The 14496-nt window shown below is 40.3% G+C and overlaps 1 protein-coding gene across 4 annotated transcripts in view; it reads left to right on the top strand.

The window, feature by feature from the left end:
• The window catches only part of CHCHD3 (coiled-coil-helix-coiled-coil-helix domain containing 3), a 158657-nt gene that overhangs the window by 128888 nt on the left and 15273 nt on the right, over positions 1-14496 (top strand). For all 4 annotated transcript variants that reach the window (XM_084531104.1, XM_084531103.1, XM_084531102.1 and 1 more), the window contains exon 6: positions 1780-1850. In XM_084531104.1, coding sequence (XP_084387230.1) covers positions 1780-1850 — 71 coding nt within the window. The remainder of the gene's footprint in view (positions 1-1779; positions 1851-14496) is intronic.

The following is a 14496-nucleotide window of genomic DNA, read 5'->3' as shown; positions in this document are numbered from 1 at the left end:
ACAATTTGTTATAATTTGTGGTAAAATATTAGGCTCGCAATGCAATTTTACCCACGTTCGGAGGTGATGTTCTTTTCGGTGATTTCTGTACTTTTCACGTTCATAATTCACGAGGAAGGACCTTGGAAGATGATCGCCTCAAATGGAAAGAATGAAAGTTTTCCTTTTATTCTTTTGGATACCACTGCCTGTATTGGAGTTTCCATCAAATGTTTTTGCCATAGTGGCCTTTCTTACCTGCGTTTCTCATAACATAATTTGGCACAGAGAAATGTTGTTCGGGACGTGTTTGCTAACCCACCGACCGAGGAGATAGTCACCTTTGGCTCTTTCAGAAGAGCGACCTTTCCAGTTATGGGGTTTCTTTGTTTGTTTTCTGGCAACGTTTTAGGCATATTGCTTTCTCAAGGTCTTAAGTGAGTGTAAGTGCTTATTTTACCCAAAATAAAATCGGAATGACACTTTCCATGGACTGCATTGTTCAAGCCACGTATGCTAAATGCTCCAAAGAAACAAAATCATGTTGTGGCATGAATAACCTCAAAACATGGCATTAACCTACAACAGGTAGGTTGTTAAAAAAAGGGATTCAAAAGGTTTTATGTGTAACCACGCGGTGTATAATTGTCAGAGTTTTGTTGCCATGTTAACGTGACTTCCTGGGATGCCAGATGACTTGAGAGTTGCAAAGCTAAGGAGGAGCTCTTGCAAGTGCCAACAAAACCTTCGTTCATCTCCGCGAGATTGTTTTTCCTATTGACCTGACTATTCATGGAAAAAAAATGTTTTAGAGAACTTTTGAACTGCTTTAACTTTTCATTATTCCTCCAACTGTGAAGCCAGGTGCCTTAGTTATTACATCTTAAGTCCAACTGTGCTAGGGCTATAAAAATCTCTTTAAAAATACCAGGTATATATTATCTAGACATGAAGCATCACAACATTATAGTGATTTGTCTTTGAATATTGTATGTCCCACTGAGAAACTTTGCCATTTTTATGTATAGAAAAGTTTTATTGCTTGCTGACTCAATCTTGTCTGACCTGCATTGTGGAAATTAATGATTTGGTGGAACTGAGAGAAAGCTTTCCCTGGCTTAGGGGAGATGAAAATATGCTCCAAAGCTGCCAGGAAAAAAATAATAATATTAATAACTGATTGAAGCAATTTGGAAGTATGGAATATTAAAAGAACTCCCTGCAAGAGGCATTATCAAGGCAAAGAGCAAAAAACAAAATCAAGCAATAGTTAATTTATTGGGCCACTTTGAAGTCTGACATGAATATCACCTGCAGACTAGCTCGGGACATATACGTAAGTAACACAAATACGTACACGCAAAGAAGTACACCTTCAATATTTTGCTTTTTTTTCCTCATGGAGAAGTTTCACGGGCTCCAATATCACCTAGGGCTAAATGTGGGATTCTTACCCCGGTTTCTCTGCAGATTCCTTCTTGAGGAAGGAAACCATCTAAACCATCTCTATTTATGCCATCTCTTTTTTTATGCCATCTCTTATGCATAATCTTTCAGAGCCAAGGGGACACATTTGGCAAAAACGACACCAAAATGTCTGTGCAACTTTGTCTGTTGAATATCTGATAGGAGAGTTCTTGTTCTTTTGTTGTTGTTGTTGTTTTTGAGCAACTGAAATGTATAAAATATCTAAATTACCATTACTTACCAGGTATTAACACGTATATAACTGACATTGTATTAAATTTATATTATTGCATTTTTTTATTTTATTTATTTTTATTGTTTTTACCTTTCCAGAGCGCCCAATTCTACAAAGTTACTACAGAGCAATACCAAAAAGCTGCTGATGAAGTGTCAGCCCGGTTCAAGTAAGTCCTTTCTACCACTGCTTTTGAAAATGGCAAAGAAATAATTTTTTATCCATATTCAAATGCAGAGTAACTCCCCTTTCTGCTATCGTAGATCCTATCGGTCTGTGAGGGAAAAAGCCCTTGGTTATTCAGATGAGAAAATTTTCAAGAATTTGGAGGCAGTGCATGGTAACCATAAGCTGCATAGAAATTAGATGCACAGTTAGTAATATACTAATTAATTTATATTTGATAAGATGCATGGAATATTCTAAAAATACATTCCTTAACATTTTTTCTCAAGTGGAACAACAAAAATGTAGTTCCAGCTTTGCATTACAATAGTATTCATCCTGTGCTTGCATGATGTGAAAGGATTTAAATTAGCAACTTCGCTTTGCCCCTACCAGTGAAGGTCAGATTAAATAATTTTTATTAGTCCTGAGGATGGTTAAATGAAGATACAGTAACTGATGGATCAAAGTGACTCTGACCCTTAACCTTGGACTCTTCCCTTTCTGCTGGTTCATCCATTAGGCAGAAGGTTCCATTTATCATGTTAGTGAGGGTACAAAGAGAACTTTTACAACCTCAGTCACAGTGGTAACCAAGAAATGCTGTGTAAAGTCAATTATTCTGTGACCATTTTTAGGTTTGTGGAAGGGTTTAAAAGGAAACAAAAGAGTTTTGGGTTTTGGTTTGGTTTGTTTTTTGGTGGGCAAGAGGAGGAAAGGGTTTTTGGAGCTGCTGATAATGATACCAACTTCTTATTTGTAAGATAAAAACATTTTATCTTTCAATATCAGGGGTTGTTAATACTCTCTAGTGTTTATATAAAATCTTCTGTGCTGATTAACAATGCAGAGTTTATATCACTGAGGACTGAACTCATCTGTCCCTTAAACAAGAGGGAGAGAATGACCATTGACTCACGGAGTGATTTAAGCATAATTTGGAGGGCTTCCCATTATGGATGGGAAGCCTGGTACGTTGTCATTCATTGTCATTATTCTCACCAGTGTAAGATTCCCATCGAGGGAGTATTTCTCCTTCCTTTGTTACATTAGGTTATTGTCATATTTTGAAATCTAATTATTGCCTAATCTGACTTTGATTATTTCAAAACGAGACTTTATTGTGATTTGAAGTAGTATTAGTATTAATAGTAGTGATAGCTTAGGCGGTTATTGTGGCCAGAGGTGGGTAATGTTTTTTTTGTCTGTTTGTTTGTTTTTCCCTAGTACATAAACAATTTCCAAAATAAATGCTTTGGTGGTCTTGTGTTTGCACAAACAGCTGGCGAAGGGGCCAGTGCTCAGCATCGGGCAATATCTACAAATTTTAAGGACACCATTTTGAAGGATGTTTTATTCTGTCTGCATAAACCAAAGACTATTTAATAAAGAGGGATTTGGTTAGGGAATCAGAGATTCCTAACAGTTGATGAAATTGGTCGCTTCTTAATTTTCGAGAGACTGAAGTTATAAATAGAAATTAACTTCTTGACTAGTCTTCACTGCAGTGCCCTTACTGAAATTGGAGCGCTTCCTTTGCCATTTTTTCATGAAAATTATTTGGAGGTTTTAGCTTAGTGGATCCAGTTTTGGTCCATTGTGTTAGAAGCACGAGGAAAACATTCTCAGGAGGAAAATATATCTGAAGCATGCACGTAAATTGGAACAGCTTTGATACAGCACATGAAATATCAGTATTACTGGATCATTTTAAATTCTTCCCGATATCAAATCCTGTGAAATGGCCTGTCTTTTTACTGAAGGTTTAAATTCAGCAGCCGTTATTTTAGCACTGCCTTTTGTATGCAGCTTGATGGATAAATTATGAATGATTTAGTGAAACCTGAAGATGATGCTCTTTTGGTGTCGCCAGGCACTTCTCATGTTCAGTTTAATTGCATGTGAGGATTGAGGACAGAGTTTCAAGCGATGGTGTTTAAAGAGCTTGTTTAATTGGCTGTAAAAGAAGAATTAAATAAGGTTGAACTGCTAAATTTTGTTAATGCATAAAGCAATGTGCTGCATGTCAGTGTGATTTCAGGTTCTAAGTGAGAGATTAATAGATCTAATTGTGGGATTATTATAAAACAGTCTCACTTAATTTTAAACATGTCTAGAATGAGCTGCTAAGTTTTATTGAGATAACTTGAATTTCCTAAACTTTTTAAACCGTATCTCTTTCAAGAGCAAAGAGTAGTGGCTAATTACTTAAATATTTCCTGGGTTTTCCTTTCCTTCCTCCATTTAGTCCTTGAAATTACATCAGCTGTGGCTTCATCAGCCTTTAAGGATAATTCACCCCTGTGAAAGGGAAGAACCAAGTATCCCATATAGGCTCGTATCCGAGAACTGACAGCTCTTCTGTACTTTGTCTGCAGTCCTTATTGATGCCTGCTTATTACCTTCTTCAGTGCTGCCTGGATTAGACGGCTATTCCAAATGTTCATGATAAATGTTTTATCTCCATGAGGTCCTGATTCACATTGATCAAATTCTGAATTATCAAATGGTTCATCTCTTTAAGACACTAATTCGCATTGATCAAATTCTAAATGACCAGGTTCAGTCAGTTCCTGCAGTACACAAATTACATTAAAACAACATTACTAGAGCATGCTGCCTTTTCTAATGCAGGAGTTATGTTACCCGCAGTTACATTATAACCAGAATTATTATATTATGAAGATGTCTCTGTTATAATCAGAAGTTGACACAAGAAGAAAAGAATGCGTTATTACAGGAAGAGCCGGGCTTTGGGCGAAGATTTGGGCTTTAAGTAATCAAATTGTACGTTTGTATTGTATTTTTTTCCCTTAATTTGAAGGGCTGGTATCGGGAAATTTGGCAGCTGCAGTGGTGACATTTTATTCCCCCGCGGTGTTCGGAGCCAAGTAGCGGCTTGGTTTTTCATTTAGGAACAGAGTAAGCAGATAGGGCAAATCCTGCCTAAAATAAACATTTCTGCTTTATCTGCTGTGGGTTCTGATTCCTCGCAGTGGATAACACTCACAGCTGTGCACTGGTGCTGTTTCAAAATATTTAGCCCTTGCTCTCCCTCTCACGTGGAGCCAGCAGGCAGCGGCTTCTTGCTGCTGTTTTGGGGGCAAAAACACTGAGCCGAGCAGGACTCGAGGTGCCACAGCCCCGAGCCTCGTCCTGCTGTGTCACTTCGGTGTCACTTCCAAACTCCTGCACCTCCAGCAAAGCCAAATTCTGGATGTGGTCCTTCACAGCGTTGCGAGGTGTTGGCATGTTGATAGGCTCCTGGGCGAATGTATCCCCTGCAAACAGCTTTAATCACGCAGGATCCTTTGCATCGTGAGACGATTGAGTGTTCATTCCGAGTTTCAGGTTCTGATGGCTTTATTCCCTCGCTCCGAGACAGCTGGTCGGGAGCCCTGCTGTCGGAAGCGATGCCTCTGGGGAGCTGCAGGGCTCGTTTGATTAAACACAGCGAGGTGTGGGGCTTGCTCGGGCTGCTTCACGCCGGTACCGTCTTCTGAGACTTTTATTAAAAACAGTTTCCCGGATCGAATCGATTTATTTCACGTGCTCCCAGATCATTTCTGATAATTTGATCTTTGATGGAGGTGAGGCCTCGGTGTTAGCACGCCAACAGGCTGCTGGAGCCTCGAAAATAGTTCAGTGGGAGGTTGCTTTGGGACACAGTGAACAAGAGTATAAAGCAAAACCTCAGTGCTTTACCTTCCTTTAGTTACTGACTTCTGTGTCATGGAGCTTGGTTTATGAATGCTTATTGAAGATAAAACATAAACCACAATAATTATGTTTTATGGTCATCTATAGATACCTAGAAACATTAAGAATATTTCCTATAAGTTGTGTTTTACCTAGTATGCGTTTTGAACTGGCAAATGCAGCTGAGAATGTTTGCGATGAAGTCGTGTTGAGTGGCACTTCGGTGTGGTTCCCTCACAAAGCAATGCTGCCTATTCTCTGAACATTAAAACTATGCAGTTTAGAGAGAAAATAAGCTTTATAATGACCACTGGACAGAGCCCAGGGAACCGTGGGTTTGTTTTGAGGCACAAGGTGATTTCCAGGGACTCTTCTGTGCTTTCTGTAAATAAGGAATATCGATAGCTCCTTAATGCAGACGTCTTCAGTAACTGCAATGTGATACTCACATGACAGTAGTGTAGAAATCCATGCTGGATACATACCCATGTCAATAGTTTGTTCTCTTGTCTCTGCTTGTGCAGATCTGATGGTGAGAAACTTTCGGTTTTCCAGCAGCTCCTTCTGCCACCTTAATTAGCATCAGTTGCTTTTAAAAACTAACGTTAAAAGAACGGATTATAAATTATTTATGAAATACCACATAATATTTTTCAGTAAGAGAAAATAGAAATCTATTTAGAAACCCGTGGACAGAGCCTGCAGGCTTGCCTCCTTCTAGTTGCGCTCCCTTTGCTCAGTCAAAGACAATGGACTTCAAGTAGAAACATCTGAAATTCATCCTTTCTCTTTCGAACGTAGCATCCATTGCAGTGCTTTGTCATGAAACAGTTTTTTTAATACTGTTGGTGATACCGTTGTTGGTAGTAGTCTTAAATCCTTTGTTCCTAACATTTGAAAAAATGACAAGAGAATTGCAGATGTTGTATTATTTTTTGTGTTTGTATGTAACTGATTATTTAATTTGCGAGCTATACATAATGTAATTATCCTTACCGCGTAACTCTGGCAGTAAGTCATGTCCTCTTTTCACTTCGAAGAAACAAGAATAAGCCCCAAACCCCACAATTGGACTCACTCAGATCTTAGTGAGTCAGTGAGAGAAGCACAACTTGGCACGATGCTGTCTGAAAGCAATGCCACGTGTCGCAGCTGGGGACAACGGTCCTGAGTTACCCAAATGTCCCACAGGTGAGCGTAGGACTGCTAGAAGGAGTGCACAACATTAAATACCATCAAGTCAGCTGAAACCACAGGGCTTTTCTTAGCAGCAGAGGTACTTGAACAGTCTTCTTTCTTTCTCCTGCCCTTTTTGGGTGCCTTAGTTCCCAAAGACATCCCCGCTGTGTAGCTGCCCCAGCAGTGGTGTTCACACAGAGCATGGTCCGTGGCAGTGAGCTGCTTAAATAAATAACCAGTGCTGGTGTCTGATAGCTTAATGGCCTTGCACTGCTCAAGCGAAGTATAAATGGTGTTTTGCAGGGTGGATGTGGCACTGTCACCCCTCTTAGCTGGGAAGCAGTCTGGATTCAGAAGGCACAGAGCTGCTTCAGGTGGAAAAGGAGCTGACAGAGACTACAAATCTTTTCTGTCTCTGTTATTTATCTTGTACATCCCAAATTCTGTTCCTTTCAAATGCAAAAGGAAGAAAACAGAGTTTGTTTTCTTTGCTCACCCCTTTCAGCCCGTATTCAGTCCTAATAAACTCGTCTCAGCCCTGCTAGAGCAGAGCTCATTTGAGCAAAATGCTTGACTTTCTACCATTCCTTGTACCTGTGGTTTTGCTTTTTGGACAAACACAGTGCTTCTTGGCTGGGCAAACACTTTACACCATGCACACCTAGATATGCCTTTGCATTGGAGTAAGGAAGCAGAAGGTATTATATTTTAATGTAATACTACATTTATAACTCAGTGATCTTTCAGATAGCCTGTTGCTTCAGCATCTTGGCTTGATGAATGGATTTTGGTGGTCAGTGTTATCTCCATCTCCATTTCTCTCCAACCTGTGAACATATAGATGAGGATTTCCTTTGAACAGCTTTAAAATATCAAAATCCTATAAACTCCTCAGTGCATTTACCTGTGAAATGATGATCACTTCATAAATGACAACTTTAGTTTTCCCTCCAGCCACAAAGATATTTAACTTTCTTCCTTTGATCGATAGAGCCCATTAGGAATGAGAGTACTCAACAGAGCTGGATGAAATATTAATTGTGCACTTTTCAGCTAGATGCAGATTCATCCTGAGCGAAGTGGGAGCGGGGGATTCTGGCGTAATATCTGTGTGTTTTTCTGGTAAGCCCAGGACTGAGAGTCTGTTTGCATGGGGATGGGTTTCATTGAGATATTCAAACTCAAATGTGAACTTTAAATGTGCCTCTTTGGGCAGGAGCATTGAATTTTGAAGCATTGTTCTGAAGCATTGAATATGTTAATATATTGAGAGTTATATTAACTTTTTTTTTTAATCCATTATTCAAAATTTAGGTAGGACGTTAATTAAGAGGGCCAAGCCAATTCTCTCCTTATTTGCCCATATCTTTTTTAGGAATCCCATGTACATTCATTAAGGCTTTCCTCAGGCTATCACCAGTTTTTCACACAGTTAGATACTTTATGGTCTGGAATAGGGAAAGCAATCGTAAAATTCATTTCAGTAAAGCCCAAAGTCATGACTAGGAATTTTTTATCTGATATGAATTAGTACTTAAAATAACAAAAGACTTGCTGGAAAGTAGTTACAACAGGATAAGCTTTCTAACAGATGTAGTCAAACACGCCTAGCTGTCTGAATGTCCCTTTCCTCTTCAGGTGCATCTGGTCGATGTGTTGGAAGGAGAAGCACGTGCTCCTGCCTCAGCACACCACGGGTTTTCTGTATTTGCTTACACAGATGCGTTAAGTCATTTTATAGACTTCCTCCTGAAAAGCGAGCGAGCGAAACTCTTCCTTCATGCATCAGTGGCCACCAGTTAAATTGGCGTGTTCCCTAGTTTTGCGTGCCGGTAATCAACCGAGTCCCCTGAAAATTGATGGATGCACTCATTAAGGGCAGTTCTTGCTGCTGGCTGCAGTTTCCTGAGCCACTCGTAGTAACCAGGGAGGACCGAGCGCTCGCAGCGCGCTTGGCACGTAGCGCTCTGCTGCGGTACATCTGGCTCCCCGCTCCCTTTCAAGGACTAAAGCCTCTTGTTTTAATACGTTAAGCATCCTTTGTTGGGATTTGGTGTACACACAAGTAAATGATTTCCCAATTACAGTGTTAAACCGAGGAAGGCTAAAACCCACAGTCTCCTCTTTTTATTATTAATTTGTTCTGCGCGTTGTAATCTTATGTTGCTGAGATTTACCAATACCTTTTTTTTAAGGAGGTTTTTTTTTTTTTTTATGAGTCCAAGCCATCTGTAGAACCAAAGCCTACAGATCTCACAGCCCCCACTTCCGAGCACACAGCAGCACGCCTCTTTTTCTAAAAGGGAACAGGTTTTGCAGAGTTGATGGTGGTGATGCTTTTTTTCTAAGAAGCGTACACCTGTTTCTGGTTACAGGGTAAAGAATGAATGGCCAATTACCTCAACATGTTCGAACACGACACTTCACATGGCCAGGAGCTTGTGCTTTCTGTTTGGTGAAGGCCCCCAACTATGTAACCATCCGGTCCAAAATCACGGGGTGGAAAGACAGCGATCCTTGATCAGCTGCTAATCTTGGTGCGTGTGCAAGCTGCGGGGAGGGAGGTCAGTGCCACTGACCTTTGTTTTCCCAGCAGAGCCCTTGAACAAGATGAAGTGATCAAAGCAGGATGCCAGTACATCAGCACGATCTCATTACTTTGTAAGCTGCATGCACAGATGCTGCTGTTGCTGCATCAGGCGTCCCTGATTTACATTCATAACACCTCCATTACAGCTCATTTGCTGCTACTTGTAATTAACCAGTTCTTCCTTTTTTTTTTCCTCACTCCCTTCCAGTAGTGTTGGGCTAAATAGGGGGGAAAAAAAATTGACTGCAGTCATTCTGCTTAGACTCCATCGAAGTGAAATCACGGTTGGAAAGCCAAAGTATACATTAAACAGTTGGGGAAATAATATCAAATCATGTGCCTTGTTGCAAAGTGTGGTCGTACCCAGAAAATAAGGTTTATAAAAATAGAATTAAGATGCCTCATAAAACAGTTAAGCTGTCCTGTTGGCTTCCAGTTCAGATGAGGCTAAGTTCAAAAGTAGAACTTCCCCCTTTTATTGCCAGGAGTAAAAATGATTACCTGGACTTGAAAATCGTACAATTTCTTTGGTATCTGGCAAGCATATTCCACCTACCTTATCCTGTAGCTCTGAAAGATTAAAAGGAATAAAAATATATTATTTATTTTTCCTTAATGTGAAGTTGATAAAGACATGCAGAGAGCAGGTATGCTGCAATAGCTCCTTCTCTGAGCAGAGCTACGCTTTTAATTACAGTTTATCTTCCAGTATTGCTTTTTATCTTCCTATTTACTTAGGGCAGTCCGAAATGAGATGAATCTCAGTGGAGAGTACCATGCAGATTTCGACCTGAGTGAGTAGTGAGGACATCAGCATAACATAACATAACATGAATACTCCAGCCAGGCCTGGAGCATTCAACAAGCTTCTCCGTATCTTCCACAGAGAAGCAGCCAGGGAATCCTGCTGCCTCATTTCCATTTCTTAAATAAAGCCCTCATTCTCAAGACATCAGAGCAGCAGAGATAATGCTGCTGATACCAGAACCAGGTCGTCTTTGTTTAAGGCTGGTCCTCCTGTGTCTTCGGTGCGTAAAACACGGAGCTGCAGCTGCCAGCATCTGGAGCAGGGGATGCTGCAGCTGCTGGCAGCTGGATGGGTGGCACATGGGGGTGGCACTGGATCACCGTGTCACTCTGCTGGCCTGATGGAGGAGGAGTTTTGTTCCTTTTGCCACTGGCAGGCTCCTACAAATAAATAAAATAAAGTTGTGCCGGGTCGCACTTGGTTAACCTGAATTTATTGGGGAGTAAAACAAAACAGTGCAGCAGGCAGCTGGCAACAGGTGTGCTGCAGGGAGGTTGGGTGACAGAGAAGCCTTTATACTTTTGTTTAGGATTAATGCTTTTTATGTATTAGAAAGCCTAGCGAATTGCTTCCTAGTGTAAATTTCATTTTAATTAGTCCAACTAAGCTCTACTGCAATAAAAATAACGAAAGGATCTGGGTATATGTGACAGAAGTGAATTCAGTTATCCCTTACAGTTAAGAGACTGAACTGAAGTCAGGTGGGTAACCCAAATATACCAAATCTGAGTCTAGAATTAAGAGGTCAGTGATTGTCATTTTTCACAAACTTTATAGGCTGTTCTTCCTAATACAGTATATTCTTTTTTAGCGACCTGATTGATTTGGGTCTCATTTATAGGTAAGAGGGCAGAACAAGCCCCCCAAACTTCTGTTTTCCATCTTAAATAGCATCAAACAGTGACATTTTGGCTTTCTTTGTTGATCCTCTTAGTAGCACATGTGGTGCAAAATAATTGTGGTTTTGAAAAAATACAATTTTGATTCTTAAGATTTTTGATTCTCTAGGAGTTGACCACAGCATCGACGTGTACATTTTTGTACACGTTGTTTTGTGAAAAGGGGAACAGCATCGGGTCTGTCCTCAGAGGCATTGCTACTTCTTCACACCTCCAAACTCACATAGTTTAACAATTATTCTCCTTCAGTTGGAGGAATTTTGACATCTACATAACCAAATTTTAGACAGCAGTGGCCTTCGGTGAATATGGTCAATTTTAATTTTTTTCCTAGGAGATGTGAACCTTCAAAAAAAAATTCCCGCTCTTCTTAGCTTGAAATTTCCAGCAAGTTTTCCAGATGGGCATCTCTTTAAACACAGCTGTGTAAGTTGGTTAATTGATCAGAACATAGCCATGGTGGCCATGAAGCCTTGTTAGTTGGAAGCACTCAGCTAACAAGATGGTCTGTGTCCCTAGCAGAAAATTCAAGTTTTACTTATTTCCCTTGAAATACTATTCTATTATTTAATATATATTCTATACAGGAAAATTTTGTGCTGATGTTCTGCCTGCCTTTTCTTTGAATTTTGTTCTGTTATTCTCAGTACTCCTCATTGCAAACCACTAAGTTATTTTCTCAACATGCTTTTTGATTCTTTCAGTGGTTATCGCTGCATCTTTAAAGTATGAGTTCTGACATCCACAGGAGAAAGTGTGTATGTTGGTCATGAAATATCCTAACCAGTTTTTGGAATGCTTTTACAACTGCTGACCGCATTTTCTCACTTTCTTGAGCGTGAGCTGCATTTTTAAGCAAATCAAAGCTCTTTTGCTGGCATTTCCGAAGAGGGGATTTCCAAAATATTTTTGTTGTACATGGGGATTTTAAAACATTTGGCTTGTGTGGGTATGACCTGATATTTTTCTTGCATGGTGCACACTTAGAAGCATGAAGGGCACACCACTTTCTAACCCTAAAAGAACAGGGGAAGGCACACAGCTGTTCGGTAGGAGAGATTTTCCCCTGTTACTGTTTATGAACAGTTAAGCGTTAGAGGGGTTTGTCAATTCAAGTGCTGTGTGCCTCTTCGGAGGATCCATAACTGAAATTGGAAAACTCGTCAATATTTTAAAAAAATCGTAAAAATGCACTCTCTTGCACTGTCTTCTGCATCTCCATTAATCTGCCTGCAATATAAAATCAAAGTAGAGTCCTGAAACATTTAAAGTACACATTTAAGCCTTGGGGAACAGGACTGGAGAAAATAGATAAAACTAATACGCGGATCTTTAAGGAGACCACTCGAGTGCCATGTCCGTGGCTATAAACGTTATAAAGATAGAGTCCCCTGTCAAGGATGTGTGAAGACAGATAGTGTTCCATAGCCAAGGCTGCACCGTGCCATATGCATTACGGGAAGCACCAGCAGATCAGGATCGAAAGGTTTTGCGAGACAGGCTGTATAGATCTGTGTGTAATAGACTGCTGCTCTGTCTACACTGCTTTACTGTTAGCGAAATCTTGCTCTTGCTTGGGCTGATGAAATGCAGCCCCTTTTGTTCCATCACATACGTTCTTTCCCCTCTGCTGTGACTAGATGCAGTACTTTGGCAAAAAAAAAAAAAAAAATTGCCATAACCTTCTCAATAAAAAGATGCCATAAGCACAGTCAGCGTGGAATTTAGAAACAAGTTCTTTATGGATAATTTTAGTGTCAAATGAATCTAGTTCACCAGCTCTTTTCTACTATGTATTTTGGCTCCTTTAGGTAGAAATATTATGGATATTCTTTTGGGTCATCTACAGAATGGGCTTTGGTGGCTCTTCAAGAAGATCAATTAAGCATAAAGCTAATCTATGTAATGGCTCTGTCCCAAGTTGTCTTTATTTTAAACCTGGAGACCTGTTGGTGATGCTGCATGGGACAGAAGTAGTCCTCAAGTTACTCAGCACCTGGTAAACCCCATGTTTAGGCAGATAAAGTTGCTGCTGCTCTTTGGATCCCCACAGGCTGGATGTGTGAAGGTCAAACTCCACCATCGACCTCTTGTTCTGGGTACGCATTGTAAACTGAGTTTTTTCAGGTAATATCCAAATACATCTTGTTACAGATCAGCCATTATCCCTTACTGCCCTTAATGGTGTGTGTACTACTGAGAATAAGTTTGTGTGATTCTGTCAAACTTTGTGTTCAGTGCTTGCATATAAATCTTCCTTTGTCGCATAGATCTCTGCTAAAAGGACGTGCTGAAATACTGCTCATTTGCACTTCTTACTACGGTTTCTTAACATGATATGATTCAACGATAGGCATTCTCCTGAGGTCTTTATTTTGTCCGTGTAAATCCATATTATAGTACAATATACCTTTCTTGAGCTAGGAGAGATAAAGCCATTGTAACGGACAATCGTTTTACTGAATAATGAAAGAAATGAGAAAAACAGTTATTTCTCTAAAACTTTCCTGGCCACTTAGCGTGGGTCCCAGTTTCAGGCCATTTAGGAGATCCATTAAGCCACTGGGTTGCTCCTCTGCATGCATTAGTAACAAACTCAGCGTAATATGGAACAGGCTTGCTGTATCATGGACACATTTATGAAGATTGATAACAGCCAGGGTTCAGTGTTAACTTTTATTGTCAAACAGGCTGCAGGAAAAACTGCCTGGTATTGCTTTTCCTTTGATTTATGGAAAGGTTGCTACATGAAAAAGACATCACATAAAATAGCTCTGCTGGCAGTAGCATTATAAAATAGGGCCGTAAGTAGACCAAACAATAACTAACTACAATTATGTTCATTATTATCTCTCTGAGCTCTCTGTACCTTTGCTAGGGTGCTTTCACTTGCTACCCTGGTAGTTTTAAGGTGGACCCACCTGTCCTGCTCAGTGGGATAAGCATAAGTCCTGCTGTTTTAGATAGGCAGTGCCCCAAGAGGAGCCCTTCCATGTTCGTGCCATCTTCAATCCCCAAAATGAAGGAAATGGTCCAGAGTCAACCTGCTTGGGGCATTCCACAAACAGTGCTCGGAGGAAGAGGAAAGGTGTTGAGAAAAAATGCTGGTTTTGTTACAATTTCCATCATTGAGGTATTTTGCTCAAAATTATTACTCTTCTCCTGAATGGGTTATTTCAGACTGTATTGTAGTTATACCCTTAAAATCAAGACCCAAACCCATCTGATGATGGCAGAGATCGCCAGGTTCCAGCTCTGGGTGGCAAGAAGAATTGGTTTGTTTCTCGTAGCCTCTGTAATGAGATGTGCTGCAACAGGAGCGAGTCGAATTCTTTGGTTAGCAGCAATTAGCAGCAAAACCTCAGTGAGAACCAGTTAAACTCCAGGGGCACGACCTAACTGGGGAAAACTTTCCTGGTTGATCTGAAGCTTGGCCAACTTGTGATACTTAAAAAAGCACTCCGCTACCCAACAA

Source organism: Aythya ferina (genome assembly GCF_964211825.1).
Source record: "Aythya ferina genome assembly, chromosome: 1".
In the NCBI taxonomy this organism is placed as follows: Eukaryota; Metazoa; Chordata; class Aves; order Anseriformes; family Anatidae; genus Aythya; species Aythya ferina.
The sequence above is the reverse complement of the archived record's forward strand: the minus strand, read 5'-3'. Positions and strand labels throughout refer to the sequence as shown.